The sequence below is a fragment of the Malus sylvestris genome, chromosome 11, assembly GCF_916048215.2.
Source record: "Malus sylvestris chromosome 11, drMalSylv7.2, whole genome shotgun sequence".
In the NCBI taxonomy this organism is placed as follows: Eukaryota; Viridiplantae; Streptophyta; class Magnoliopsida; order Rosales; family Rosaceae; genus Malus; species Malus sylvestris.
Window position 1 is genome coordinate 35025681 of NC_062270.1, and position 24009 is coordinate 35049689.

The 24009-nt window shown below is 39.7% G+C and overlaps 3 protein-coding genes, 2 long non-coding RNA genes and 2 pseudogenes across 5 annotated transcripts; 2 read left to right on the plus strand and 5 right to left on the minus strand.

Annotated features, from left to right (window-relative positions):
- Positions 1-577: 577 nt before the first annotated feature.
- On the minus strand, positions 578-3229 carry LOC126590681 (L-type lectin-domain containing receptor kinase IX.1-like). Its single transcript, XM_050256175.1, has one exon. The coding sequence runs from the start codon at positions 2929-2931 to the stop codon at positions 814-816; it is 2118 nt and encodes a 705-aa protein (XP_050112132.1). The 5' UTR covers positions 2932-3229; the 3' UTR covers positions 578-813.
- A 4502-nt stretch (positions 3230-7731) lies between these two features.
- Positions 7732-8670, plus strand: LOC126590682 (uncharacterized; annotated as a pseudogene).
- Positions 8671-8936: 266 nt separating this feature from the next.
- LOC126590441 (agglutinin-2-like) lies at positions 8937-9365 on the minus strand. The gene has a single exon (XM_050255903.1). The coding sequence runs from the start codon at positions 9363-9365 to the stop codon at positions 8937-8939; it is 429 nt and encodes a 142-aa protein (XP_050111860.1).
- A 2193-nt stretch (positions 9366-11558) lies between these two features.
- On the minus strand, positions 11559-14181 carry LOC126590680 (L-type lectin-domain containing receptor kinase IX.1-like). The gene has a single exon (XM_050256174.1). The coding sequence runs from the start codon at positions 14161-14163 to the stop codon at positions 11737-11739; it is 2427 nt and encodes an 808-aa protein (XP_050112131.1). The 5' UTR covers positions 14164-14181; the 3' UTR covers positions 11559-11736.
- A 1039-nt stretch (positions 14182-15220) lies between these two features.
- Positions 15221-16308, plus strand: LOC126590683 (uncharacterized). Its single transcript, XR_007612126.1, has 2 exons — positions 15221-15944; positions 16053-16308. It is a non-coding gene; the product is annotated as an uncharacterized LOC126590683 (long non-coding RNA).
- Positions 16309-16749: 441 nt separating this feature from the next.
- LOC126590442 (mannose/glucose-specific lectin-like) lies at positions 16750-17922 on the minus strand (annotated as a pseudogene).
- Positions 17923-21502: 3580 nt separating this feature from the next.
- Positions 21503-23543, minus strand: LOC126588691 (uncharacterized). The gene is made up of 2 exons (XR_007611556.1): positions 23159-23543; positions 21503-22993 (listed from the first exon to the last, which is right to left on the minus strand). It is a non-coding gene; the product is annotated as an uncharacterized LOC126588691 (long non-coding RNA).
- Positions 23544-24009: the final 466 nt, after the last annotated feature.

The window sequence follows — 24009 nt, forward strand, 5'->3', positions numbered from 1 at the left end:
ATCTTTTCTTTCAACTTGGAGAAAGTCTGCAACTTGTTCGATTAAATGCCTCGAAGAGGAGGTTGAGACGAGGACAACTACTGGTATGAAGGCATTAAAATTGCCCCTTTTAATTAGCAGCCCAAACATTAATTTGGAAAGCTTAATCCTTATTTGAGAGCGTCTTTCATCTTAAACAAAAATATGATGCTAATGAAAAAGACTAGAGTCATTTCCTTTAATACTTAACTAAAACTCCAAAACTTCTTTTAGTTACAACAATATATTTGGCTTAGGGTTTAAGTGCATTTAACTTTGCACGCGAGGTTTTGAGTTTGAACCTACCTTCCCTCGGCATTGCTTGTACAAAAAATATATATATATGAGAGTTTCTACATCATACCAATACCATAAGGAAGCATATTTCTGGATATCTGCTACTGGTCGACGGGGCCAAAGTTAACGAATTAATAGACCGGGGAAATGTATTTTGGAAAGAAAATTTGTACAATATGGCAAATGAATTGAATTCATTGGAGTGCTTGAAAAATGGAAATGGTTAGCAATTAGCATTCAGAAATCAAAATTGAAAGTTGGGTTTTTCTGCTAATCTTTTTGTTCTAATTTTCTTTCTTCCTAGAATTTGATAAAGACCTCTTGAAATACTTTGAGTACAGAAACGGGTAGAAAACAGTCAGCTTGGAGAACAGAGTCGAGCTTGTCCACTCTGAACTTCTTGTTTATCCAGTTCCATGCATATACAATATAGCCAAACATAAAAATTAAAAAAAAATTACTAAACAAATTCTGTATACGTTAAACAGAATCATCAAATTAAAATTTATTTTGTGTACTAAAGTGTGCTGATAAAGAAGAATTTGATGTAGATGATTTAGTGAACAGTGAGGAATTCGTGTTGTAACGATAACCTGAAGAATATGTTTCACCTCTTTTCAAATCTGTAGTATCAGTCGAAGAAATTGACAATGTTAGCGGAGGTGAAAAGTAGCTAGCCACCGGCATCTTTGACGGGAGAGTAGGCAATGGGACTTCGAAATTAAGCACTTGAATTGTTTGTTGTATCGAAGGCCTGATGGTGTAATCCGGATGAGCACACCACAAACCAACAATCAACAAACACTCCATTTGTTTCTCATCAAACTCTCCACACAATTTAGGGTCAGCCGCTTCAATGACTTTCCCTTCTCCATAAAGCTCCCAAACCCACTTCACCATATTCATTTTACTCCTTCCCAACATGGAATCAATGGGTTTTCGCCCACAAGCTATCTCCAAAGCTACAACTCCAAAGCTGTAGACATCTGTTTCCTTGCTAGCCTTTCCTGTGGTAAGACATTCAGGAGCCATGTAGCCCAAAGTTCCGCCCAAAATTGTTGTTTGTGATTGCTTTCCATGGTCCACAAGCCGAGCTAACCCGAAATCCCCAAGTTTTGCGTTGAAATTTGAGTCCAACATGATATTGCTGGATTTGATATCCCTGTGCAGCACACATTGTTCCCATTCTTCGTGTAGATACAACAACCCAGATGCCAAGCCTTGAACAATTTTGTTTCTTGCCTCCCAAGCTAACAAGCTTTTCCCTTTGAACAAATGGGAATCTAAGCTGCCGTTGGACATGAACTCATAGACAAGTAAGAGCTCTCTTTTTTCATGGCACCAACCAATGAGTTGAACCAGATTCCGATGCCTTAGCCGACTGATGATCCTTACTTCTGCTGCATACTCCTTCATCCCCTGTCTAGACTTGCTTGATATCCTCTTAACAGCAACGTAAGTGTTTAAGTCTTTTATGAAGCCTCTATAAACCCCACCAAATCCTCCCTCTCCAAGCTTCTCTCTTTCGTCAAAATTACTTGTGGATGCTGCCAATGTTCTGTACGAAAACTTCTTCGGGCCTGTCCCCTTTTGGAATTCCTCATCGATCCAGTCATTAACCATTCCATCTTCTGAACTACTCCTCTTCTTCCAGATAAAAAACCAAACCAAACCCAACCCACCAACTAAGAAAACAATCCCACCGGCACCCAACCCAAAAATTAGTCCTAGATTGGTCCCATTTCCTAACTTGGGGTCAACAACGGGGCTCGGCTCAGGAACCACCGAAGTGTTCTTCGTTGCATTCTCTTCATTCAGTTGAATCGAATTAAAACTCCATGATTTGATCTTGTCCACAGCAGTCAGAGAACCTGTTGCAGCGGAGAACCCAACAATGACCCAACCCTGGAGAATGTCATTCAAATCAACCCTGCAATCTATATGCTTCATCACTTGAACATCATTCACATAACTTGTGAAAACAATACCAACATGGTTTGATGCAGAATCATAACTAATGCCAACACTATTGACTTGTCCGTTTGTAATACTACCATTCCACGATTCGGTCATCTTAGACTTCACAGAGTTGATGTCTACACCGACATGATCTCCGGCGGGATCTTCCACGGACGTCACTTCATTCCGGTAGATATCAAACTCCACCGCCCAAAAAGGATACTGACTTTTTGACACGTTGTGGGGAGGGTTGTCGACGGGGAGTCCTAGACTGCCGCCTCTGCCTATTGTGCTGTTGAGTAAGGACCCGTTTGGCGCCAAAAAGAAGGCTAGTCCGTCCGCGTAGGGTGTCTTGCCTCGGGAATCGATGACAAACGTGAAGTTTGTTGTGAAATCGGCAAGCTTTCCCGTGGCCTTGTCGCGGAGGAGGAAGGGTTGGCTGTAGGTGGCTCGACCGACACTTTGGTCATGTACGTCGTCAACAGCGTTTTTGGTGAGTCGAAGGAATTTTCCATCAATGTAAGCATCTCCCTCGAGAGATAAAGTGTTGATGCCATTTGGAAAGGTGGAGAAGTTGAAGGATAATGGAGATGCACAAGAAAATAATTGAGACAACAGAAGAAGGAGAAATTTGAGATGCCTTGGTGAGACAATCATATCTAAAAAAAATTTTTGGCAAGCTTTACAGATCAAATTGTGAGCATCTAAAATACAGAAGTGAAAGTAGATCAGTTCTTTTTGGAAGTACTTTTATCAGCAGCACTTTGCTTACCTGTTCAGATCAAGATACTTGTTTCTGGGAAGACTTTCATCAGAACGACCAAATTGACATTTTAGTTGGACTTGTTTTATCTTTTACTTTGGGTAGATGCAGATGCCAGCCATCCTTGTGCATCTGTTCCTACTTATTCAAGAGGGCGGGACCAGTAAAGATCATAGACGGACGAGTCCTGTGGTGTGGGGACTGGGGACTAATAAGTTTTGTCTTGGACTCCTTGTGGATTAAGCGCCAAACTTGAAAGACTTGATCATTTATCTGCTAGCTAGAATGATAATAAAGGCCAAATGACATCTCTAGTTCCTCTAGTTTCTCCAAGTTTCACTATTCATATATATAGCATACGGACCGGTTATGGCGCAACATAGCTCGATGCTTCTTTAGCAACCATTTTGCAAGTGTATCCAAAGAAACACTAGGATTTTAATACAACCATTGGTTGTGCAATTAATAAATCGTTTCTAGCTAGTGAAAACTCTTGTAAACATAAGTGCTTCCCAAACATGTCATTCCTTTACCCATCGAAAAATAATAGGACTTAAATGAGCGTTGGGTAGTCAGTCAGGAACACCTAAAAGGAAATCAAGAGTTGGAGAGAGTTGAATTGAAGGTTTAAATGTGTGTGTATTGTTTCTTTTCGCGTGGTTGACGAGCCAAAGTTATGGAATAGATGAGTTCAATTAGGGTTCGAAATAGATGACAATTGATAACTCGACTCTTAAATGAATTCCATATTGATGGGAGGAGGAACCAATTGCAAGGACTTGTAAAATAAGTTGGGCTACTCCGCGTACTTACCTATTGGTTTTACTCAACTTTCTTCATTGATTGCCTGCCGAGGAAAAGTTCGGGATTATGCAGAGGTGGCCACATAAATAGCTTCTCCAGGATTACTCTCATTGTCGTCTAGTTCTACTGCTGGTCCTGAAGAAGACCAAACTGAGTCTTTAGGCAACTCTTATAGCATTAGTTCTTCATAGTACATTGCATCTTGTTCATTAACTTCTTATCAGTTCCATCACTTTGGTAAGTGAACAAGTGTAATTTCATAAGTGTTATATACCCATTTCGAGAAGTTTTCTAAAGTAAGGGTGTCCTTACTGAACTTCTTATTTTTGGTGTGCAAGTCAAGAATCGCATACATTCAGTTCTCACTTAATTTATAGGTTCTCTTCAAGAATTATTCATGTAAAAAACAGTTCAATTAGTAATTCTTCAGCCAATTGATTATTCGCCTATTCGTTTCAATTTTATCTAATGTTGGCTATTGAGGGTAAAATGCCCACAGATTAGCAGTAGCCTTAGGCCAGTTTTTACTAGTGAAGCAAACATTGTTTTTGTCTCATTTTAAGTTACCAAACAATATAGCAAAACCATGGGGTCAATGTCGTACACATCAACATATAACGATCTAGATGGTGTCTCAAGTCTCCCATTGTGGACAGTCTAGTGGTGGCAATTCGTGTACATAAGTCGAGTTATGGGCACGGTTAAGGCTAACATCGATACAATAGAATTATTAGTTGGGTGATTTTTTTTTTTCAAACGTAAAACACTGCTAGAAAATTTTCCAATGGGCACTGATTTAGGTGTGGCTATTGATGACAATGGCCACGGATGACCGTGTCCGCTGAGAGTACGCCATGGATTGGCCATAGACACCCTCCAGCGATAATTGAAGGGCGTTGCTAGGAATATTGGTCACGGCTTAGCTTGTTATTGGGACAATTTTATATAGAGTCCCACTGATTTTCCTTCATGCATTTTAACTTTTTACTAATAATATATATATAGGGATAGGATCAAGGGACAAAGATTTTGACAAATATTTTTACACTCTTTTGTAACCTTTAGATCTTATAACATTCAACAGTGTTGATTAAGAGTTATGTGGAGACTTTTAAACATTAAATGAATTGAATGATTACGTGGAATCTATGATAAAAAAAAAATCTAAGAGAATAAAATTGAAAAAAATGTTTTTTAAAACAAATTTAAAATCTGATAAAAAAAAATGTGAAACTGAAACCCACAATGAAGAAGCCTAAATCCAAAATATTCATTCTTGGATCTTGGGTTGTTAGAGTTTTGCTATGGAGGTGACAAAGTGATTAAGTTGTTAGATTAAAATTAGGGCGCTTAAACGTTAAACCTTCTCAAGACCCTAACTGTTTTTTTTTCTTAAAGCAAAACTTTCCCTTAGCTTAGTATCATGTTTTATTATTCACTAGGGTTCATTGTTTGGAAAGCCAAGAAGAGTTTATATTTTCAGACAAAAAAAAAAGAAGGAGAAGACTTTACATCCAAGGCATGGAGTTGCAGGCCTAATCGGCAAACAAAGAGGTAGATGGAGGTTAAAAATATTTTCAGGGTTTTGTTGAAAAAAATTCAATTATTTTTGTTAGATTTTTTTTTTAAATTTTAAATTAGTGTTTTCCTTATTAGTTATAACCCAAATCATCATCCAATTCATTTAATGTTTTAAAGTCTTCACATTACTCTTAATCAATACCGTTAGATGTTATAAGATCTAAAGATTACAAAAGAGTGTAAAAATGTTTTTCAAAATTTTTGTCCCTTGATCATCATCCATATATATATATATATATATATATATATATATATTAGTCAAGGGCACTGCTTTCACATCCGTGGCCAGTTTGGTCAGCTCTTCTTATGCTTAATCTGCGATCTTCACATGACTTATAAACATGACACAGTTATTAAACTTGTTACATAACATTATTGACACGATATTATACCGTTCAATATCAAAAAGTACAAAACTGTCCACAAGATATAATGGACAATTAATTAAAGGGGTTGAACTTGTCATTCCACCTTCAATTTTAACGAGTTATATAGGGGTTATTGAGTTATATGAGTTCACCATGTTTATTTAGGCGTGTTAAATGGTTGACAATGTTATGACACAAACAGGATTAGACCGATCTAAATTAATTTATTTTGTCTTTTTAGTGAGAGGTTGTCACATCTAGGGATGGGCAAATACCCATTGGTTATGGGTAACCGTAGTTACCCGTTCATTTAAATTTCATAGTTACGGTTATGGATAACCGTTTAAATAAATAAACGGTTATGGATATAACCGTTTACCCGCGAAATTTAAATTGGCGGTTATGGGTATTAACCACTGTTATAAACGGGTAACCGTTTACCCATTTATTTTATATATGTAAAATTAACATAAACCATGTTCCCTATTGGACAAAACTTAGATCAATGCTATTGACTATAGTGCATGATTTATGTAGCTAATATAATATAGTTTTCCTTAACCACTTTAAATTTCATGATCCATTATATATATTATGTTAATACTTTACATTCCGAATTAAATAACCCAAGAATATTGTCTTTTAACAATTTTTATAACCGAAGAATACTTAGCAAAATTTATATTACCTTTACTATTAACAGTTAAAAATATCGTCCGTAAATTATTATTTCAATTATTGGAATGATATAACGACTTAAAAAATTAAAATGCGGAAATATATGATGAATGTACCTATAACGGTGTTTAATTATTAGAAAAATAAAATTATGACAAAATTTTCTTTTTTAATTTTTAAGTTGTTAAAAAAACACGTAGACGGGTGAAAAAGGAGTAAATGGTAAAAAAGAAAGGATAAACGAGTTAAAAAAATGATAAATGGGTAAACGAGTATTAAACGGTTACGGTTAAATGGGTACACGACTATGGGTATGGTTAACCGTTTATAAACGATTATGGGTATGAGTATAACCGTTTAGGCAATTACCCTATGGGTAAACGGTTATGCGGGTATGAGAATAAACGATTATGGATAAATAACCGCGGTTACTCACCTGCCATAACTGTTGCCCATCTCTAATCACATCGCGTTCAAAATTGTCATTCATGTTGCATCAGAGCCTAAATGGCTAGTATATGTGAATTTAGTCAAATTGTCTAAAATAATGTGTTTTTTTATTGTAGTCAAGTTCAAATCTCCGGTGGGAGAATATTGATGGTCAGAAAAGATATTGTACTACTAAACTTCTAAAGATATTGAATTTACTTGGCGCTAAAGAAAAACACAAAATAAAGATGAAGCTCCGGTTAGACCAACTCAAGCCGGGGGAGTAGCCTGATGGACCGGTCATTTTTCCAACCCAATAGCCAGAGCTACAAGCTCCAACCCATACGGGCGTGTGGACTGAGGGGGGCCCAAGTGAGAGGCCCAGCTTAAATTGGTGGCCCGAAGCCTGAGGCCATGTGATGCATCCTGACGTCAACTACATTATAAAATTAAAAAAAAATTAAAAAAATTTAAAAAAATGCAAACAATTAATAAAAAAATCCGAAAAAAAAATTTAAAAATAAAAAAGTAATTTTTTTCTATAAATATCTTATCATTATCTTCCACCTTATACCATAATTTTATATTTTCTTAAATACTTTGAGTTGTAATTTCTTATTTAATAAAACGTGGTACAACGAGACCGATTAAAAATTGTATCCGAAATTTGAAATAAATTTTTTATTATTTTACAAAATAAAAAATACTAATATTTTATTGCATATTACCATAACTATTTAGTTCATGAGTAAAGATACCAAATATAATTACTGTTTATTAAAGGCATGTACTGTTTACGGTACGCTATTCAATAGTTAGTTGCCCTAGGAACTTTACAACGCTGGAGTTGGTCTTAGGAGCAGGGAGTGAGGAAAAAGGAGGCATGAAGTTCACCGACTCACCGGTGATAGAGCTGCCGGTCCGCGACGCCCTCCTTTCCCTCCAACAGGACAACGGCTCCTTCCACGTCGGCACCTCCGTCTGGCCCTGCTCCTTAGTCCTCGTCAAATTCGCCGAGCGCTGGGCCCTACCCAACCCCAACATTCCCCACAACTCCTACTCCGCCGTCCTCGACTTCCATGGCAAACGAGCCGTCTAGCCCGGGGCCGGATGCGGGGCCGCCGGCATGGGCCTGTACCTCCTTGGCCTGACCGACCTCGTCCGCGGTCATGCCCGCACTGAAGCACAACCTCAAGCGCAACAAGCTGTCCTGGGGAAAACGATCAAGCACGCCATCGTGCACTGGAACAAGCCGGCCGATCAGGCCAAGCCCCTGAGTCCTCCGTACGACGTCGTGATGGCGACCGACGTTGTGTACATCGAAGAGACTGTGGGCCCGCTTGTGTCCACCATGGAGGCGCTGGTTAAGGACGATGGAGTTGTTTTACTTGGGTACCAAGTGAGGTCCCCGGAAGCACACCAACTGTTCTGGGAAATGAGTGAGAGAGTTTTTTTGATCGAGAAAGTTCCGCATGAGGATTTGCACCCCAATTATGCGTACGAAGAGACCGATGTGTTCGTCTTGCGCAAGAAGCAAGAAGGAGGACTCTCTCATCAGATTACTCCTCCTGAATCCTGATGCAGGTTTTTGGATTTCGGATTTCGGATTTCGGAATTTCTGTTTTTGTGTTTTTGTTGTTTGTTGAAAATTTATCAAGTTTGTGTTGGTGTCTTTTTGATACCCTACCACTCCATGCTGTTGTTTATGTATCCATTGATCTCAATACTCGCTACTTGTAAATTTGCTTACAAAGGGATTAGGAGTTTCGTATAGTACTCTAATCAAATTTTCGCTAATAATTCACACTCGTATATTATCAGAGAATTCTTAGCGTTGCAGTTGAAACGATCAAAAAATCATAACAATAACAATAACCGAGGCTTGCTATTTGATTGGTGGCGAACATGAGAAGACGTCGGAAAAGTTATTTGTTATCCAAGTGAAGAGGGACGAGAATTTGTTGCAGAAGATCCGGTGCACTCTGGAGGAATTGGTACTATCACACGACTCGATTTGACCTCCTTCAGAAGCGTTGGTACTAGGCGACCTCGAGAGTGATATTCCATGAGGTGATGTTGTGCGAAGCAGTAGCACCACCTGTTGAAGCAGAAAAGATGACAACGACCCAATCCGGCAAGTATTTATTTAGATCAACCAAGTAACTGAGAGAACTAATCACTTGCTCTTGGGTGTCATTAGCATAAGCGGTGAAGGCAATATTAGGATTTTTCAAGCTCGAATTATAACGAATCCAAGCACGATTAACTTTTCCTTCAAGAATACCACTATTCCGAGGCCTGGGAATATTAGAGTTGACGGAGTTGATGTCAATCCCCACATGACCGCCGTCTGGATCCTCCACCATTTGCCTTGAATTCCGATAGATATCAAACTCCAACCCCACAAACGGGTACTCATTGCTCGGCTCAGTAACATTTTTCATGGAGCTGTTGACAGGGAGGCCCATAGTGTTACCTACTCCAAGTGCTCGGTTGAGTAAGGACCCGTTTGGTGGCTAAGAAGAAGGCCAGCCCCTCGGCATAGGAGGGGGTGGTACTGTTTTTTGTGTTGATCATGAACGTGAAACTTGAGCTGAAATCAGCAAGTATTCCTGTATCGTTGTCCGGGAGGAGGAAGGGTTTGCCGTACCTGACACGGCCAACGCTTCCATAAGCCACAAGTGTTTCCCCTCCCCTTCTGCCTTTGGTGAGGTGAATGAGTTGGTTGCTCATAACAGCATCTCCCTCGGTAACTAATTTTTTCAACACATCCGTACTGTTGGTGTGATCACCTTGTCAAAAGTGGGAAATTCCAAATAAAGGAGCTGCACAAAGGATTAACAGAAGCAGGAGAATAAAAAAGAAGTGATGATCAAGCTTTGGTGAGAGGACTGCCATGATAGCCGAGTTATTGGCAGCCATTTTTGCTTTTGGTGGGAAAGAAAAACACTGGTGCTAACAGAGACGACAGAGACATTCTTGTCACCAATTCACCGTGTGACAACCAAGGGACCTCTAAAATGGAGAAGCAGATAATTGCAGGGTGAAATTTCCAGTTGAAAATGTATAAACAAAGTTTGATTGGGGGGAGGACTTGGAGACCTGTTGACTGAATCTAGTGAAATTGTTCCCAAACCAGCACTTGGGGCCATCAACCTTGTCACCGCTGGTTGACTTGCACACTTAGAATCTGGCACTCTTCTTTATTTCCAGAAGGGATATCGAATGCACGACCTCAAGTGAAGAAATAAATACTCGGTTGAATTATATTTTAACCAACCATGCATCAATCAATGTAATTTTGTAAGGTTCGAAACTTCAGAATTTTCCTGAACTACAAAAAGGATCTAATGGCTCACGACACCTTCCGGGACCAAGGAATTGGTGTTCTCCATATCACCATGGCCTGAGGACCCAGTTTTTTCTTCAGGTCTGGTGGTAGAACTAGACGACACCGAGAGTGATTTTCAGGAGGAGAGGTAGTCATTGGCGTCCTTGATGGGAGAATAAGCAACAGAAGTTCGGATTCGTAGTTTAGCACTTGAAACACTTGTATTGAAGGTCTGGATTTGTAATCTCGACAATCAACAAGCACTCCATTTGTTTGTCATCAAAACTTCCACACAACTTCGGGTTAGTTGCTTTTATTGAGCTTCCTTTCCTGTGAATTAAGCTTTCTGTCTTTGATACATCCCTCTTATCATCAAGTGGTTGGTGTGACTTGCTCGGCAAGGGATGAGTTTACCCTTGATCCTCTTGAATTACAAGTTTTTGCCTTTGAAAAGCGCTTTTTCGTTGCCAAAACTCTGCAAAAATTCCCCCAGCCTGATTCTATTCATATACGTGCCACCTAATTTTGCCGTTGGTGATTTTCTGAAGGAGTTGGGCCAGTGCAAAGGCCCAAAGTTTATTTTCAATTCAAACAGGAGCTGCAGGAGGGATTAACAGCAGCAGGAGAATAACAAAGGAGTGATGATCAAGCTTTGGTGAGAGGTGTGCGATGGCAGCCATTTTTGCTTTTGGTGGGAAAGAAAAACACTGGTGTTCACAGAGACGAGAGATACTCCCTTGTCACTAATTCACCGTGTGACAAACGAGCGGCCTCTAAAATAGGGAAGCAAATGATTGCAAAGTTGATATTTCCAGTTGAAAATATATACACAAAGTTTGATTAACGTATTTATATTAACCATCAGTCAATGTACTTTTATATTAACCATCAGTCAATGTACTTTTATATTAACCATCAGTCAATGTACTTTTATATTAACCATCAGTCAATGTACTTTTATAAGGTCCAAACTCTAAAATTTTCCTGAATTACAAAATGGTTCTCTTCATTTCAATGGTGAGTTTCTTGACAACTTATTAGAGAAAGTTATAGGCCAAACCTTTAAATTTCATCTCTACCCTGAATCCGAAGGGTCTAAGCTCTCACAGACACCTTCTGCGACCAACGAACTGGTGTTATCCATATCGTCATGGCCTGAGGACCCATTTTTTTCTTGAAAACTGGTGGTGGTAGAACTAGACAACGCTGAGAGTGATATATCAAGAGAGGTAGTAGTTGGCGTCCTTGATGATGTTAATCTTGTAGATGAAGTTCTATAACATTCTTGATAGTAAAGGATTTGAGAGCTATGACAGAGAAAGAAGAGAGAGAAGTAAAATTGTATCAAATGTATTTCTTGATATGTAAGCAACACTGTTCATGAGTATTTATACAACAAACACATCAGACTAAAAACTAACAACTACTCTTAATCCTTTGACACTTGTCATCATCTAACCTATTATATCTCTAACAGATGAGAGTACTAGACGCCGCTGGGTCTAAGATCACAACGACATCCCGAGGCCTTTCTTGAACAACCACAAATTCCGGGACCAAGGAAACCAATGCTTGAGGACCCTTTTTTTTCTCTCAATACCGGGGGTAGAAATAGACGACGCTGAGAGTGGTATGTCCGGAGAGGTAGTCATTGGCGTCCTTGATCGGTGTGTAGCAATATTCGACTCTGGGTGTAAGACCACAGTGACAGGTTCTGAAGGGTCCAAGCTCTCAACGACACGTTCAGGATCCAAGGAATTGGTGTTATCCATATCTCCATGGCCTGAGGACCCACTGTTTTCTTGAAAACTGGTGATAGAACTAGACGACGATGAGAGTGATATGTCAGGAGGAGAGGTGGACATTGGCGTCCTTAATGGGAGAATGAGCAACGGAACTTCGACTTCACAGTTAAGCACTTGGATCACTTGTCGCATTGAAGGTCTGGAACTGTAATCTGGATGAGCACACCACAGCCCGACTTTCAACAAGCACTCAATTTGTTTTCCATCAAATCCACACAACTTCGGGTCAGCTGATTCGATGATCTTCCCTTGTCCATAAAGCTCCGAAACCCACTCAATTATATTGACTCGACCACTTGCCAACCTTGGTTCGATGGCCTTTCTCCCACAGGAAATCTCCAAAGCAACAACTCCGAAGCTGTAGACGTCAAATTCCTTGGCAACTCTCTGTGTGGCAGCATACTCTGGAGCTAATGGCATACTGTCCGAGTGTTTTTCATATAGATGCCAAGCTAATCTAAAATCCCCAAGTTTAGCATTGAAATTCGAATCCAACATAACGTTGCTGGATGCTATCCCCCGATGGAGCAAACATTGCCCACAATCTTCGTGTAAATAGAGCAACCCGGAAGCCAAGCCATGAGCAATTTTGTATCTAACCTCCCAAACTAACGAGATCTGTTCTTTGAATAAATGATTGTCTAAGCTTCCGTTAGGCATGAACTCATAGACAAGTAGGAGTTCTCCTTTTTTGTGGCACCAACCAACGAGTTGCACCAGATTCCGATGATGAAGTTCACGGATAATCCTTACTTCTGATGCATACTCTTTGGGCACCAGTTCGGACTCTTTGGGCACCAGTTCGGATCTTCTTGTTATCTTCTTCACAGCAACATATGTCTTCAACTCTTCTATGTAGCCTTTGTAAAAGGCACCATATCTTCCAACTCCAAGCAATTCTCCATCAGAAAAGTTCCTCGTCGCCCTAGCCAACTCTTTATAACTAAATATCTTATCGGAGAACTGTTCACCCAATTCATTAGGAATCGTAAGGTCTATATCAGCCCTTCCTCCTGTTGCTCTTTTCTTGCACGAGTTATACAAACCCAAAGCTAAAATACAAGCCAAGATAAACCCACCAATAGTACTACTGATCACGACTCCCATTCGTTTCTTCCGTCTTCTTGACTTGACAATATTAGATCTAGGGCTTGGCTCAGGAACTAGAGATTCATCTTTTATCGTTTGGGCTGAAGGCACTAGAGATTGACCTTTCTTTTCTTGGTTGGAAAGAGCAAGGGATCCATCACCTACCAGCGAAGTAGAAGTGAAATTCCATGACATGATGTCAATCAGAGCAGGAGCAGCACCCGTTGAAGCAGAAAACCCGACAACGACCCAATCCGGCAAGTATTCATTCAGATCAACCAAATAACTGAGAGAAGTAATCACTTGCCTTCGGGTATCATTCGCATAAGTGGTGAGGGAAACACTAATATTTTTTGAGCTCGAATTATAACTAATCCAAACACGATTAAGTTTTCCTTCCACAATACCACTATTCCAAGGCTTGGTAATACTAGACTTGACAGAGTTGATGTCAATCCCCACGTGACCACTGCCTGGATCCTCCATCGTTGGCCTTGAATTCCGGGAGGTATCAAACTCCACCGCCACAAACGGGTACTCATTGCTTGGCTCTGTAGCATTTTCCACTGAGCTGTTGGCAGGGACGCTCATACTGCCACCGACTCCAAGTGCTCGGTTGACTAAGGATCCGTTTGGCGCTAAGAAGAAAGCAAGCCCCTGGTCATAAAAGAGGGCGGTTAAGTTTCTGGCATAAAATCTGAATGTGAAACTTGTGTTGAAATCGGCAAGTTTTCCAGTAGCTTTGTCCCGGAGGAGGAAGGGTTCGCCGTAGGTAGCTCGGCCGACACTTCCATTAGTTTTTTCCCCATCCAAGTCTTTGGTGAGGCGAATGAATTGGTTGGCGATAACAGCGTCTGCCTCAGTAATTAATAATCCAGTACCGTTGGTAAGATCACTTTGTTGGAAAGTGGGGAAATCGAAAGATAAAGGAGCTGCCCAAGGGAATATCAGAAGCAGGAGAATAACAAGGAAGTGATGGACAAAATTCGTCGAGTCGAGTGCGATGACGGCAGCCATTTTTGGTTTGGGGGAAGAGACCATGTCGCTTTAATAAAGAGCAGACCGCGGAGCCATTTATAATAGAAAAAAAATGTAACGAAAGTGTTCCGAAACAGGGGGAGACCAGAACTTTCTGCCTTCGACTTCGTATTTCTTGGAAACTACTTAAGTGCTATGGAATTTTTTTCTTCCCTGTGACGAAATAAAAAACTTCGGACAAGGTTGTTTGCCCCCTCCCACTTTCAGTGTCATTTTTTTCTTATTATCTTTATAAAAAAATAATATAAAATATTAACATGGTTTAACCGTGACCACACAAAAGCGACATTGTCTCTAATTGGAGACCTGGTTGATTGACTTTAGTGAAAGTGTTCCGAAACCAGCACTTGTGGCCATCAAGTTTGTCACTTCTAATTGGGGATTGCAACGCGTACAATCTCGTACTTTTCTTTACTTCTTGGAAACTGCTGTAATTTCTTTTCAGCGCATTTTTCCTTGAATTCTCCTGTGTTTTTAGGGTAATACTAAGAGGCTAACTTTTTAAACTAAATTCTGTAAACCATAACATTATTTTTTATGATTGAATTATTACTTAAGTGTTGATTAACGTGTTTATTTCTTATTGATGACATATCATATGATTTACAAATTTGGTTTAAAAAATTTGTCTACCTAGCATTACTTATCTCTTGTTGTATTTTATGTCTTCCTATGTGAATGATATTTGGAAAGGAATATCAAATGTTCGGCCTTAGATGCAGAAATAAATACTCTTAGTAAATTGAACTGTAACCATCAGTCAATGTACTTTTACAAGGTCCAAAACTTTTAAATTTTCCTGAATTACAAAATGGTTCTCTTCATTTCAATGATGAGTTTCATGGCAACTTACATTAGAGAAAGTTCATCTCTAAACTAAATCTGAAGGGTCTAAGTAGGAGTGAGCACGGGCTGAGCCAGGTTCAAATTTGAAGGGACAGGATCGGACCTGTTTTAAAATACAATAGGGTGGGCCAAGTTGATTTGGAACCAGATCCAACCCAATTCATTTAAAACAGACCGATTCGGGACGGATCCCCGGCTCCAAACGCCTTCTGTTTCTTCTGCAACAACTGAAATCCATTAAAAATCAACCTTTTCTCTTCCTTCCAATTCCGAAGGACCACCTCTTCTGCAACAACAAAAATTCATCAAAATCCACCTTTTCTCTTCCCAATTCCGAATGACCGCCGCAACCTCCAACAAAAAAAAAACCCAGAAAACCCAAAATCCCAATCCATCTCATAAACCCAAGATCGGCAAATCTGTGTCGGCTACGCTTAATCTTCAAACCAGTAGCTTCTGGAAGTTTGGTGATGGTCCGGGTTCGGTGATGATGAAGGATGAACGGCAGATAGAGCTGGGTATGAGAGAGAGGAGAGGACGAGTCAGGGAGAGTGAGAGTGGCCTACTCCATACGAAACTGAAGACGCGTGACGCCGACAAACTCGTCGTCGGCCATGGGAGTCCATTTCAGTCTTGGATCGTGGCGATGAGGTCGTCGATCGAGTCAAGAACATCGGGGAATCGGCTGCGTCAGCGAGAGCTCGAGGGAGGCTTAGTCGCGATGGTTGTAGAACTAGACGACGCTGAGAGTGATATGTCAGGAGGAGAGGTAGACATTGGCGCCCTTAATGGAAGAATGAGCAACGGAACTTTGACTTCGCAGTTAAGCACTTGGATCACTTGTCGTATTGAAGGTCTGGAATTGTAATCTGGATGAGCAGACCGACAATCAACAAGCACTCCATTTGTTTTTCATCAAAACTTCCACACAACCTCAGGTCAGCTGCTTCGATGATCTTCCCTTCTCCATAAAGCTGCCAAACCCACTCAACTATATATTGACTCGACCACCTGCAAACCTTGGTTCGATGGCCTTTCTTCCACAGGAAATCTCCAAAGCAACAACTCCGAAGCTTTAGATGTCACATTTCTTGGTAACTCTCTGTGTGGCAGCATACTCTGGAGCTAATGGCATAGTGTCCGAGTATTTTTCATATAGATGCCAAGCTAATCTAAAATCCCCAAGTTTAGCATTGAAATTCGAATCCAACATAACGTTGCTGGATGCTATCCCCTGATGTAGCAAACGATGTCGACAATCTTTGTGTAAATAAAGCAACCCGGAAGCCAAGCCTTGAGCAATTTTGTATCTTACCTCCCAAACTAACGAGATCTGTTCTTTGAATAAATATTAGTCTAAGCTTCCGTTAGGCATGAACTCATAGACAACTAGGAGTTCTCCTTTTTCGTGGCACCAACCAATGAGTTGCACCAGATTCCGATGTTGAAGTTCACTGATAATGCTTACTTCTGATGCATACTCTTTGGGCACCAGTTCGGATCTTCTTGACATCTTCTTCACAGCAACATATATGTTCAACTCTTTTATGTAGCCTTTGTAAAAGGCACCATATCTTCCCACTCCAATCTTTTCTCCATCAAAAAAGTTCCTTGTCGCCCAAGCCAACTCTTTATCACTAAATTTCTTCAGGGAGATCTCCTTTTCACTCAAATGATTCGAAATCGTAAGATTTTTATCAGCCCTTCCTCCTGTTGCCCTTTTCTTGCACGAGTTACACAAACCTAAAGCACTACTATCACGACACCCATTCGTTTCTTTCGTCTTCTTGACTTGACATTAGATCTAGGGATTGGCTCAGGAACTAGAGATTCTTCTTTTATAGTTTGGGCCCAAATGATTAGTTCTAGACCTTTATTTTCTTGGCTAGAAAGAGCAGGGGATCCATCACCTACCAGTGAAGTAGAAGTAAAATTCCAGGAGGTGAGCAGAGGAGGAGCTGCACCTGTTGAAGCAGAAAACCCGACAACGACCCAACCGGCAAGTATTTACTCAGATCAACCAAAAAACTGAGAGTAATCACTTGTTTTCGGTTATCATTGGCATAAGTGGTGAGGGAAACACTAAGATTTTTCGAGTTCGAATTATAACTAATCCAAACACGATTAAGTTTTCCTTCCACACCACCACTATTCCAAGGCTTGGTAGTACTAGACAGAGTTGATGTCAATCCCCACGTGTCCGAAGTCTGGATCCTCCACCGTTGGCCTTGAACTCCAAGAGGTATCAAACTCCACCGCCAGAAAAGGGTACTTATTGCTTGGCTCTGTAACATTTTCCACCGAGCTGTTGACAGAGAGGCCCATACTGCTACCTACTCCAAGTGCTCGGGGGGGGGGGGGGGGGGGTGTTGGTGGTGGGGTGGTGGGGTGGTGGGGTGCCATTCAAATCTAATTGTGAAACTTGTGTTGAAGTTTTCTGGTAGCATTGTCCCGGAGGAGGAAGGGTTCGCTGCAAGTAGCTCGGCCAACACTTCCATGAGTTGTTTCCCCACCCACGTTGTCTTTGGTGAGGTGAATGGATTGGTTGGCGATAACAGCATCTCCCTCGGTAATTAATAATCCAGTACCGTTGGTAAGATCACTTTGTTGGAAAGTGGGGAAATTGAAAGATAAAGGAGCTGCCCAAGGGATTATCAGAAGCAAGACAATAACAAGGAAGTGATGGACAAGATTCATCGAGTCGAGTGCGATGATGGCAGCGCGGAGCCATTTATAATAGGAAAAAAATGTAACGAAAGTATTCCGAAACGGAGGAGACCAGAACATTCGAACCATCTGTAAAGAAGACGTTATACCTTAAGTGGAATGACATATAATCAAATTTGAAGGTATAAACAAGTTTCAACCGATATGTCAATACTATGTAGATTGACATATGAGTTTGATATATGAGAAAAGGTAATATCAAATAATTTTTAATTATTTTATTACGTTGATCCAATTAATGCATCAATTATAGATTTTAAAATTTTATTTTAATTGATTTCTTTTTTAAATGGATCCTACAAATATAATAATTCTTACATTATCACGTCAATCATCAAATTAACTTTTGATATCTTCATTGGAGATACACTCAGCCTTCAACTTTGTATTTCTTGGAAACTACTTAAATTGCTATGGAGTTTTTTCTTCTGTGACATGGTCATAAAACTTCATCTGTGGTCTCGCGTGATGATAATTTTCTTGTACACAATTTAGTTTTTACATCAATAAACTGAAAAACAACTATTGCAGTCGTCTTTACGGTCTGGTCAATAAGCTTTTGTCAAGAACATTTTCCATGAAATTCTGTAGACCGTACCATCTTTTTTTTTCTTTTTCATTTATACAATCGATATGGGGGAGGGGTAATCGAAAATTACAAACTTATCTGACGTGGACTGATGATTGGCTAATCAAGGACAACCATTTTGCTATGTTTGTCTTCTAAAACATAGCAAATAATGGCCAAAAGGGAAGTTAATTTGTATTGAAATTGAAATAATTTTGCTGAAAGTCAATGAAAAGGAAATTATGGTTGGAAAATGCCGCAATGAGGAGGAAGAAGATGAGGGGCCATGGAAAAAGGAAACTGTCTTCCCTTTGGAAGTTTGAATGTTGTTTTTGTTGTTGGTTTAATTGTATGAAGGAATCAAGAGACGGAGTCATACCGGACGACGGCAATGACTGTTAAAATTTTAACCCAAACCAGCCGGAGGTAACTTGATTTATGAACTAAACATATCTCTAATATTAAAAAGCCAGAAGTGAGTTTTAATGTCTCAAAGTTTCACTAACAAAAATTGGACATAAAAGTCCCTAAAACAAAAAAATTCAAACCTTACTGAAAATAATAGAACAAAATTCACAGGGATAATTTTGTCATAAAAAAATACATACAAAAAAAAATTATTGGAAAAGAGATCGAGTAATTTCAAAACAAATAAAGAAAATAAATAATAGAGACGTGCGCATTCTCATCCCATGTTCTGCCCACGTAGAATTTACAAAATTGATCAACGTCAACGGCAAAAGTGGTTTGCTGAATCAATGGCCATTTATAAGAACCACCCTCACGTCCATACACCCATCTCTCTCTCTCTCTCTCTCTCTCTCTCTCTCTCTCTCTCTCTGAATCACAGTTATTATTTTTGTGGGTTAATTTTTGTGTTTGTAGGGTTTTGTTGCGAAGCCGGAGACTTTACCAGATGAAATGGTTAATTTGATGCTATGCCATTGCACGATTCATGGTGTAAGCACTCTGACTTATAGGGCACTATTAATTTAACTGTTTTTATGTATTTTTTTTATTTTTAAATTCTGGTAATATTTTCACTCAAAACTAAATTAAGGTTAAAGAACTATGATGGCATCGAGGGGAACTATAACCTGGTGTCTGTAATTCCATTATCCATTGGAGCAGGTGATAATCACAAAATGTCTCCAATAAGGTCCTGACTACAAACTGCGGAACCCAAGACTTGGCAGTTTCTGGTGAAATTGGGAGTGTCTGATTTGTACAGATAAAGGTTTGGAGGATAGATATTAGTGCCGATTTATGTTTTTATTCCCATTTTTCTTCTAATTCATGTTTTTAACATCAAATTTTCGTTCTTTTAGCATCTCCAAATTGGTGGTTAATATATGGATAGGTCGTTTTCTTGCAGTTTTGACTTCATATACTGTGAGGAATGAGGATGAAACCATTTCGATGAAGAGGGCATTTGGCATTTAATTTAAGAGCTTCCCTCAACATAACACTATTCGGTAAATTCTAATATCTTATTAGAATTTAATATTATTTTTTTTTCCCACTTTCGTCTAGGCTTGCAGGGAGTAAAGGACTCAGAAATATAGCAACTCACCATGCAAACACCACTACAAGTCTACAATTACACGTTGCGGCTTGAAACAAACTCCACTCTTCTGTTTTAACCTCTAGCCAGCTTAAAACTTCTCCCTATATGACTTATTATGTAACGTTGCCATTACTGTGTCCAATCATCATACAATAAGTTGTTTAGTAAAGATTATGTTCTCTATTTTTAAACACATGAAAATAACTTAAGGGGTGCGTAGTGTCCATAATAAAAAAATTATAAAATAAAAAAAATAAAAATAAAAATAAAAGCCTTTCACATGCGGGCAGCGTGCAGGAAGGCTAGTAAGTTGTAACGCTTATGATGGGTCATCACATATTCGACAGCTTAATTTGGTATCAAATTTGTCATCCACGAGATTCGAACCTAAGATTTCTCACTTTCAAGTGAAAAGGAATACTACCAGACTGTAGTGGCCAAGATGCACCTAGTTAGTGTTAGAATATTTCATTATATTTTTTTTTACAAACAATGTTATCCACACAAAAAGAGATGGGTGGACTTAGCCTCACAATGGGCTAGCAATAATGTAGTTCAAATTCGTTTTAGACGAGAATTACCTAAAACCTATCGCTTACAAATAAGAAAAATATCATAGACTGTAGTACTAAGTGGCAAGATGTTGAGCAAAAATTGTACATAATATGTAAACAAATAATTCACTCGACACAATTTCACCCTCGTTCATTTTTCCGAAGAGGGTTTTATTAATTCGAGTTCGACCCATTCTAGGCTACGCGCCTATTAATTACAACCCTTCTTTTGGGAAAGGAATACCCTTTGATTCCAATTCGAATAAAATGTAACTTGAGGATTTTGGTGTTCATTTGATTTTGTGATTGCACCTAGGTCGAACCCTAGATTGCCTACGTACCCTCTTGAGGGATTAAGTCACTCGTAGTTTATGTATTTGGTACTTGTTTGGATTTGATGTTTTGTGCAGTTTTAGCTCATGCGGGCGAGGAGCATTTGAGTTACTTGGAACTTTTGATGCCTTGTGCAGTTTTAGCTCGTGTGGGCGAGGACTTTAAACCATTGGAGCAACTGATGCCTTGTGCAGTTTTAGCTCATGCGGGTGAGGAGCATTTGATGCCTTGTGCGTTCTAACTCGTGCGAGCGAGGACTTTAAGCCATTGGAGCGTTTAATGCCTTGTGAAGTTTTAGCTCATGCAAGCGAGGACTTTAAACCATTGGAGCTTGATGTGGCTTCATGCCATTTAAGATTTTTCTTCGGCTTCGTGCCATTTGGGATTTGATACGGCCTTGTGCCCTCTGAAACTTGACGTGACTTCGTGGCACTTGAGATTTTGTCGCGGCCTCGTGCCATTTGATATTTGACTTTTTCTTCAACTTTATTGCTTGAGCAGCATACTTTAATTGGAAATCTAGGAACTGTGCTTTCAGACTTTTCCTTTACTCTTCGTAGAGTTTGTAATTACTTGGTCAGAAGTGAATTTAGTCTATATAAACCAGGAATTCATCTTGATTTCATGGTTGCGTCTAAAATTTGATATCAGACTGCCTACGTATCCTTAACGGAATCAAACCGGCGTAGTTCGTAAATGCTTGATTTGGATTTGCATTCTTGTGTTTAGACTTGGCAAAATGAGAAGTCGTTTGTGAAATAGGATAATGTCTTTTCCTTAAGCAGAATTCCACGTGAGATGCACAATTCAAAGTGAAATAGTACTTTGTCATAAAGTGGGACTTCCAAGCATCTTGACAGCAAGATTTACTTTTACTTTTTTTCTTTTCATGTGATTTTAAGGCTTCCAAGTTCAAATAAAACTTGAAAAATCCTCTCTTTCCTTTTGTCTTGTAGCACCTATCACTTTGTCTCCATATTAATTGTTTCATGCACCCTATTCAATTAATGGGACCTCTTTTGTTCCCGTGAATGGTTTTCCATAAGAGGCAAAACTTTGTTTTGTACTCTTGTCATTTTGTCTCCATGCTTTTGATTGAATGCAAAATTTACAAAGACCATAATTAAATGGGAAGTGGTGGCTTTCTTTTGTTCTTCACGTGATCCCCTCTTAACTTTAAAACTTAGTGGTCTCCATATCATTGCTTTCATATTGTTTTGACAAACTTCACGACAAACTTGGAGGGATGTGTTACGACAAACTTCACCTCTTCACCCTTTATTTGCTTGCTGGAGACCATTTCCTTCACTTCCTAATTTAAACAGATTAAACTTGGTCAGCAATCCTTCTTCTTCTTAACTCTAAGACGACGACGCGGGTTTGTTGTTGTTTCTTTTTCTTTGCTGGAAGTATCATTCTTTTTTATACAACTTCCTTCCCCGACTTTCTGCCAAATCCCTTGAGTGCTCCTAAAATGGAGCAGAAACAAAAATACTAATGTCTTTGAACTGCACCCCTAAAACGGAACAGCAACAACCGTCAATGTCTTCAAACTGCGCCCCTAAAACAGAACAGCAGCAACACGCCGGTTTCTTTTTCGAACTGAGCTCTTAAAACAGAGCAACAGCAGCATGCCGGTTTCTTCGAACCGAGCTCTTAAAATAGAGCAGCAGCAATCATTTTAACTTCGGACTGCGCTCCTAAAATGGAACAGCGGCAACGATTTCAACTTTGGACTGCGCTCCTAAAATGGAGCAGCAGCAACGCTGGGCTTGAGGACGGCGAGATCACTGTGGCCGTTGGTGTTTGTGTGCAGTGGTGGTGCTCGGTGGTGTCGTAGCGGCAAGTTGGGCAGAGATGGAGGGTTGCGGTTGTCTGGACCTTGTGAAAGTCGGCAACAACTTGGACAAAGGTCCTTGGTGGTTGCTGGTGTGCATTTGTCACTGTTGCCTTATTTGTAACCATCCTCGCGTTATCGACGAACCTCGAACCATCCCTGGGCACGATATGTAGGTGATGTCCTTCCATGAAAAAACTTCTTTAGGCACCCATGTTGTTGCTTTATTTGTAATCATCCTCGCGTTATTGACGAACCTCGAACCATCACTGGGGACGATGGGTAAGTGACATCCTTCCATGTAAAAAACTTCTTTGGGCACCCATGCAACTGGTTTCTTTCTTTTTGAAATTGGGTTGAATCCAATCGGTGCATTTTGCTGAAATCTCCATTGTATATCGCTGCAGCGGAAGAGAGATGTGGTGGTTTCGTTATGGTTTGTTGGGCTACAATTTGGGAAGACGTTGGGGAATGGGATAGGTTGGAGAAGCAAATTGCTTCTTTATTCCCTGCGAGACCGAGAGATACCAAACGAAGAATTTTTTTTAAGAAAACTGGATTTTTACCTTTTGAATGCTTTGTTGGTTTTCCCCTTGCTTTCTTGCTTTGTTCTTCCGTTCTTTAACGTCGTCTCTCAATTTCTGCAGAGTCTTTCCTCTTGTTTCCCTTTTTTTTTTTTTTGTACTGCAACTAGTACTTATTTATAGGCATGGTTGGAAGGCTCTGGAGTTTTTACGTGGGGGAGTAGAGGCCTCCACTTTCCCTTAACTTCTCCCACTATATGTGCAGCAATCTTCCACGACTGTAATCTTCCCACGTTTTGCAGAAAATGAGGAGTTTTTGCTCCACGTTCCTTCCTCTTCTGTAGGGAGATATATGTGTTTTTCTTTATATATATTTATTATTATTTTTGCTCCCGTCTTTGTCGACTTGGGTTTTCCAAGTCTGAAACGGGCTACCTTTCCTTTGTCTTTTGAGAAGTTTGTTTGTTTGCAAACTTCTCTTTAATTTTTTTTTATTATTTTTTTTTGTTCAACACAAGATATTTCATTAATATGCTTGAATTGGTGGTGGGGAAGAAAATAGAGAAGTAAATGGTGATTGAAAAGTAAAAGTGAATGGGTGGGACCATTTATGTCTCCAATACGGTTGCCATACAATTTGAATAAAAAAACTGAAACAATTTTTATAAAATTGAATGGCAGTCATGGTTTGAAGTCTTTAGGAGAGTCCATTTAATTAGTTAGTTATTTCCAGCTGACACACATGTAGTGGGGAAAAATACATTGGCTCGTGGTTAAATGGCGGCCAAGGAAAATTGTATGGGCATTGCGGAATTAATCAATAGACTATTCTTCATTCTCTCTCTATACCTTTTTCCCTTACATTCCATTGCCATTGCTGTCATTGCACGTTG

Coding starts and splice junctions, on each gene's coding strand:
- LOC126590681 (XM_050256175.1), bottom strand. CDS start 2,931: ATGATTGTCTCACCAAGGCATCTCAAATTTCTCCTTCTTCTGTTGTCT.
- LOC126590441 (XM_050255903.1), bottom strand. CDS start 9,365: ATGGGCCTCCCTGTCAACAGCTCCATGAAAAATGTTACTGAGCCGAGC.
- LOC126590680 (XM_050256174.1), bottom strand. CDS start 14,163: ATGGTCTCTTCCCCCAAACCAAAAATGGCTGCCGTCATCGCACTCGAC.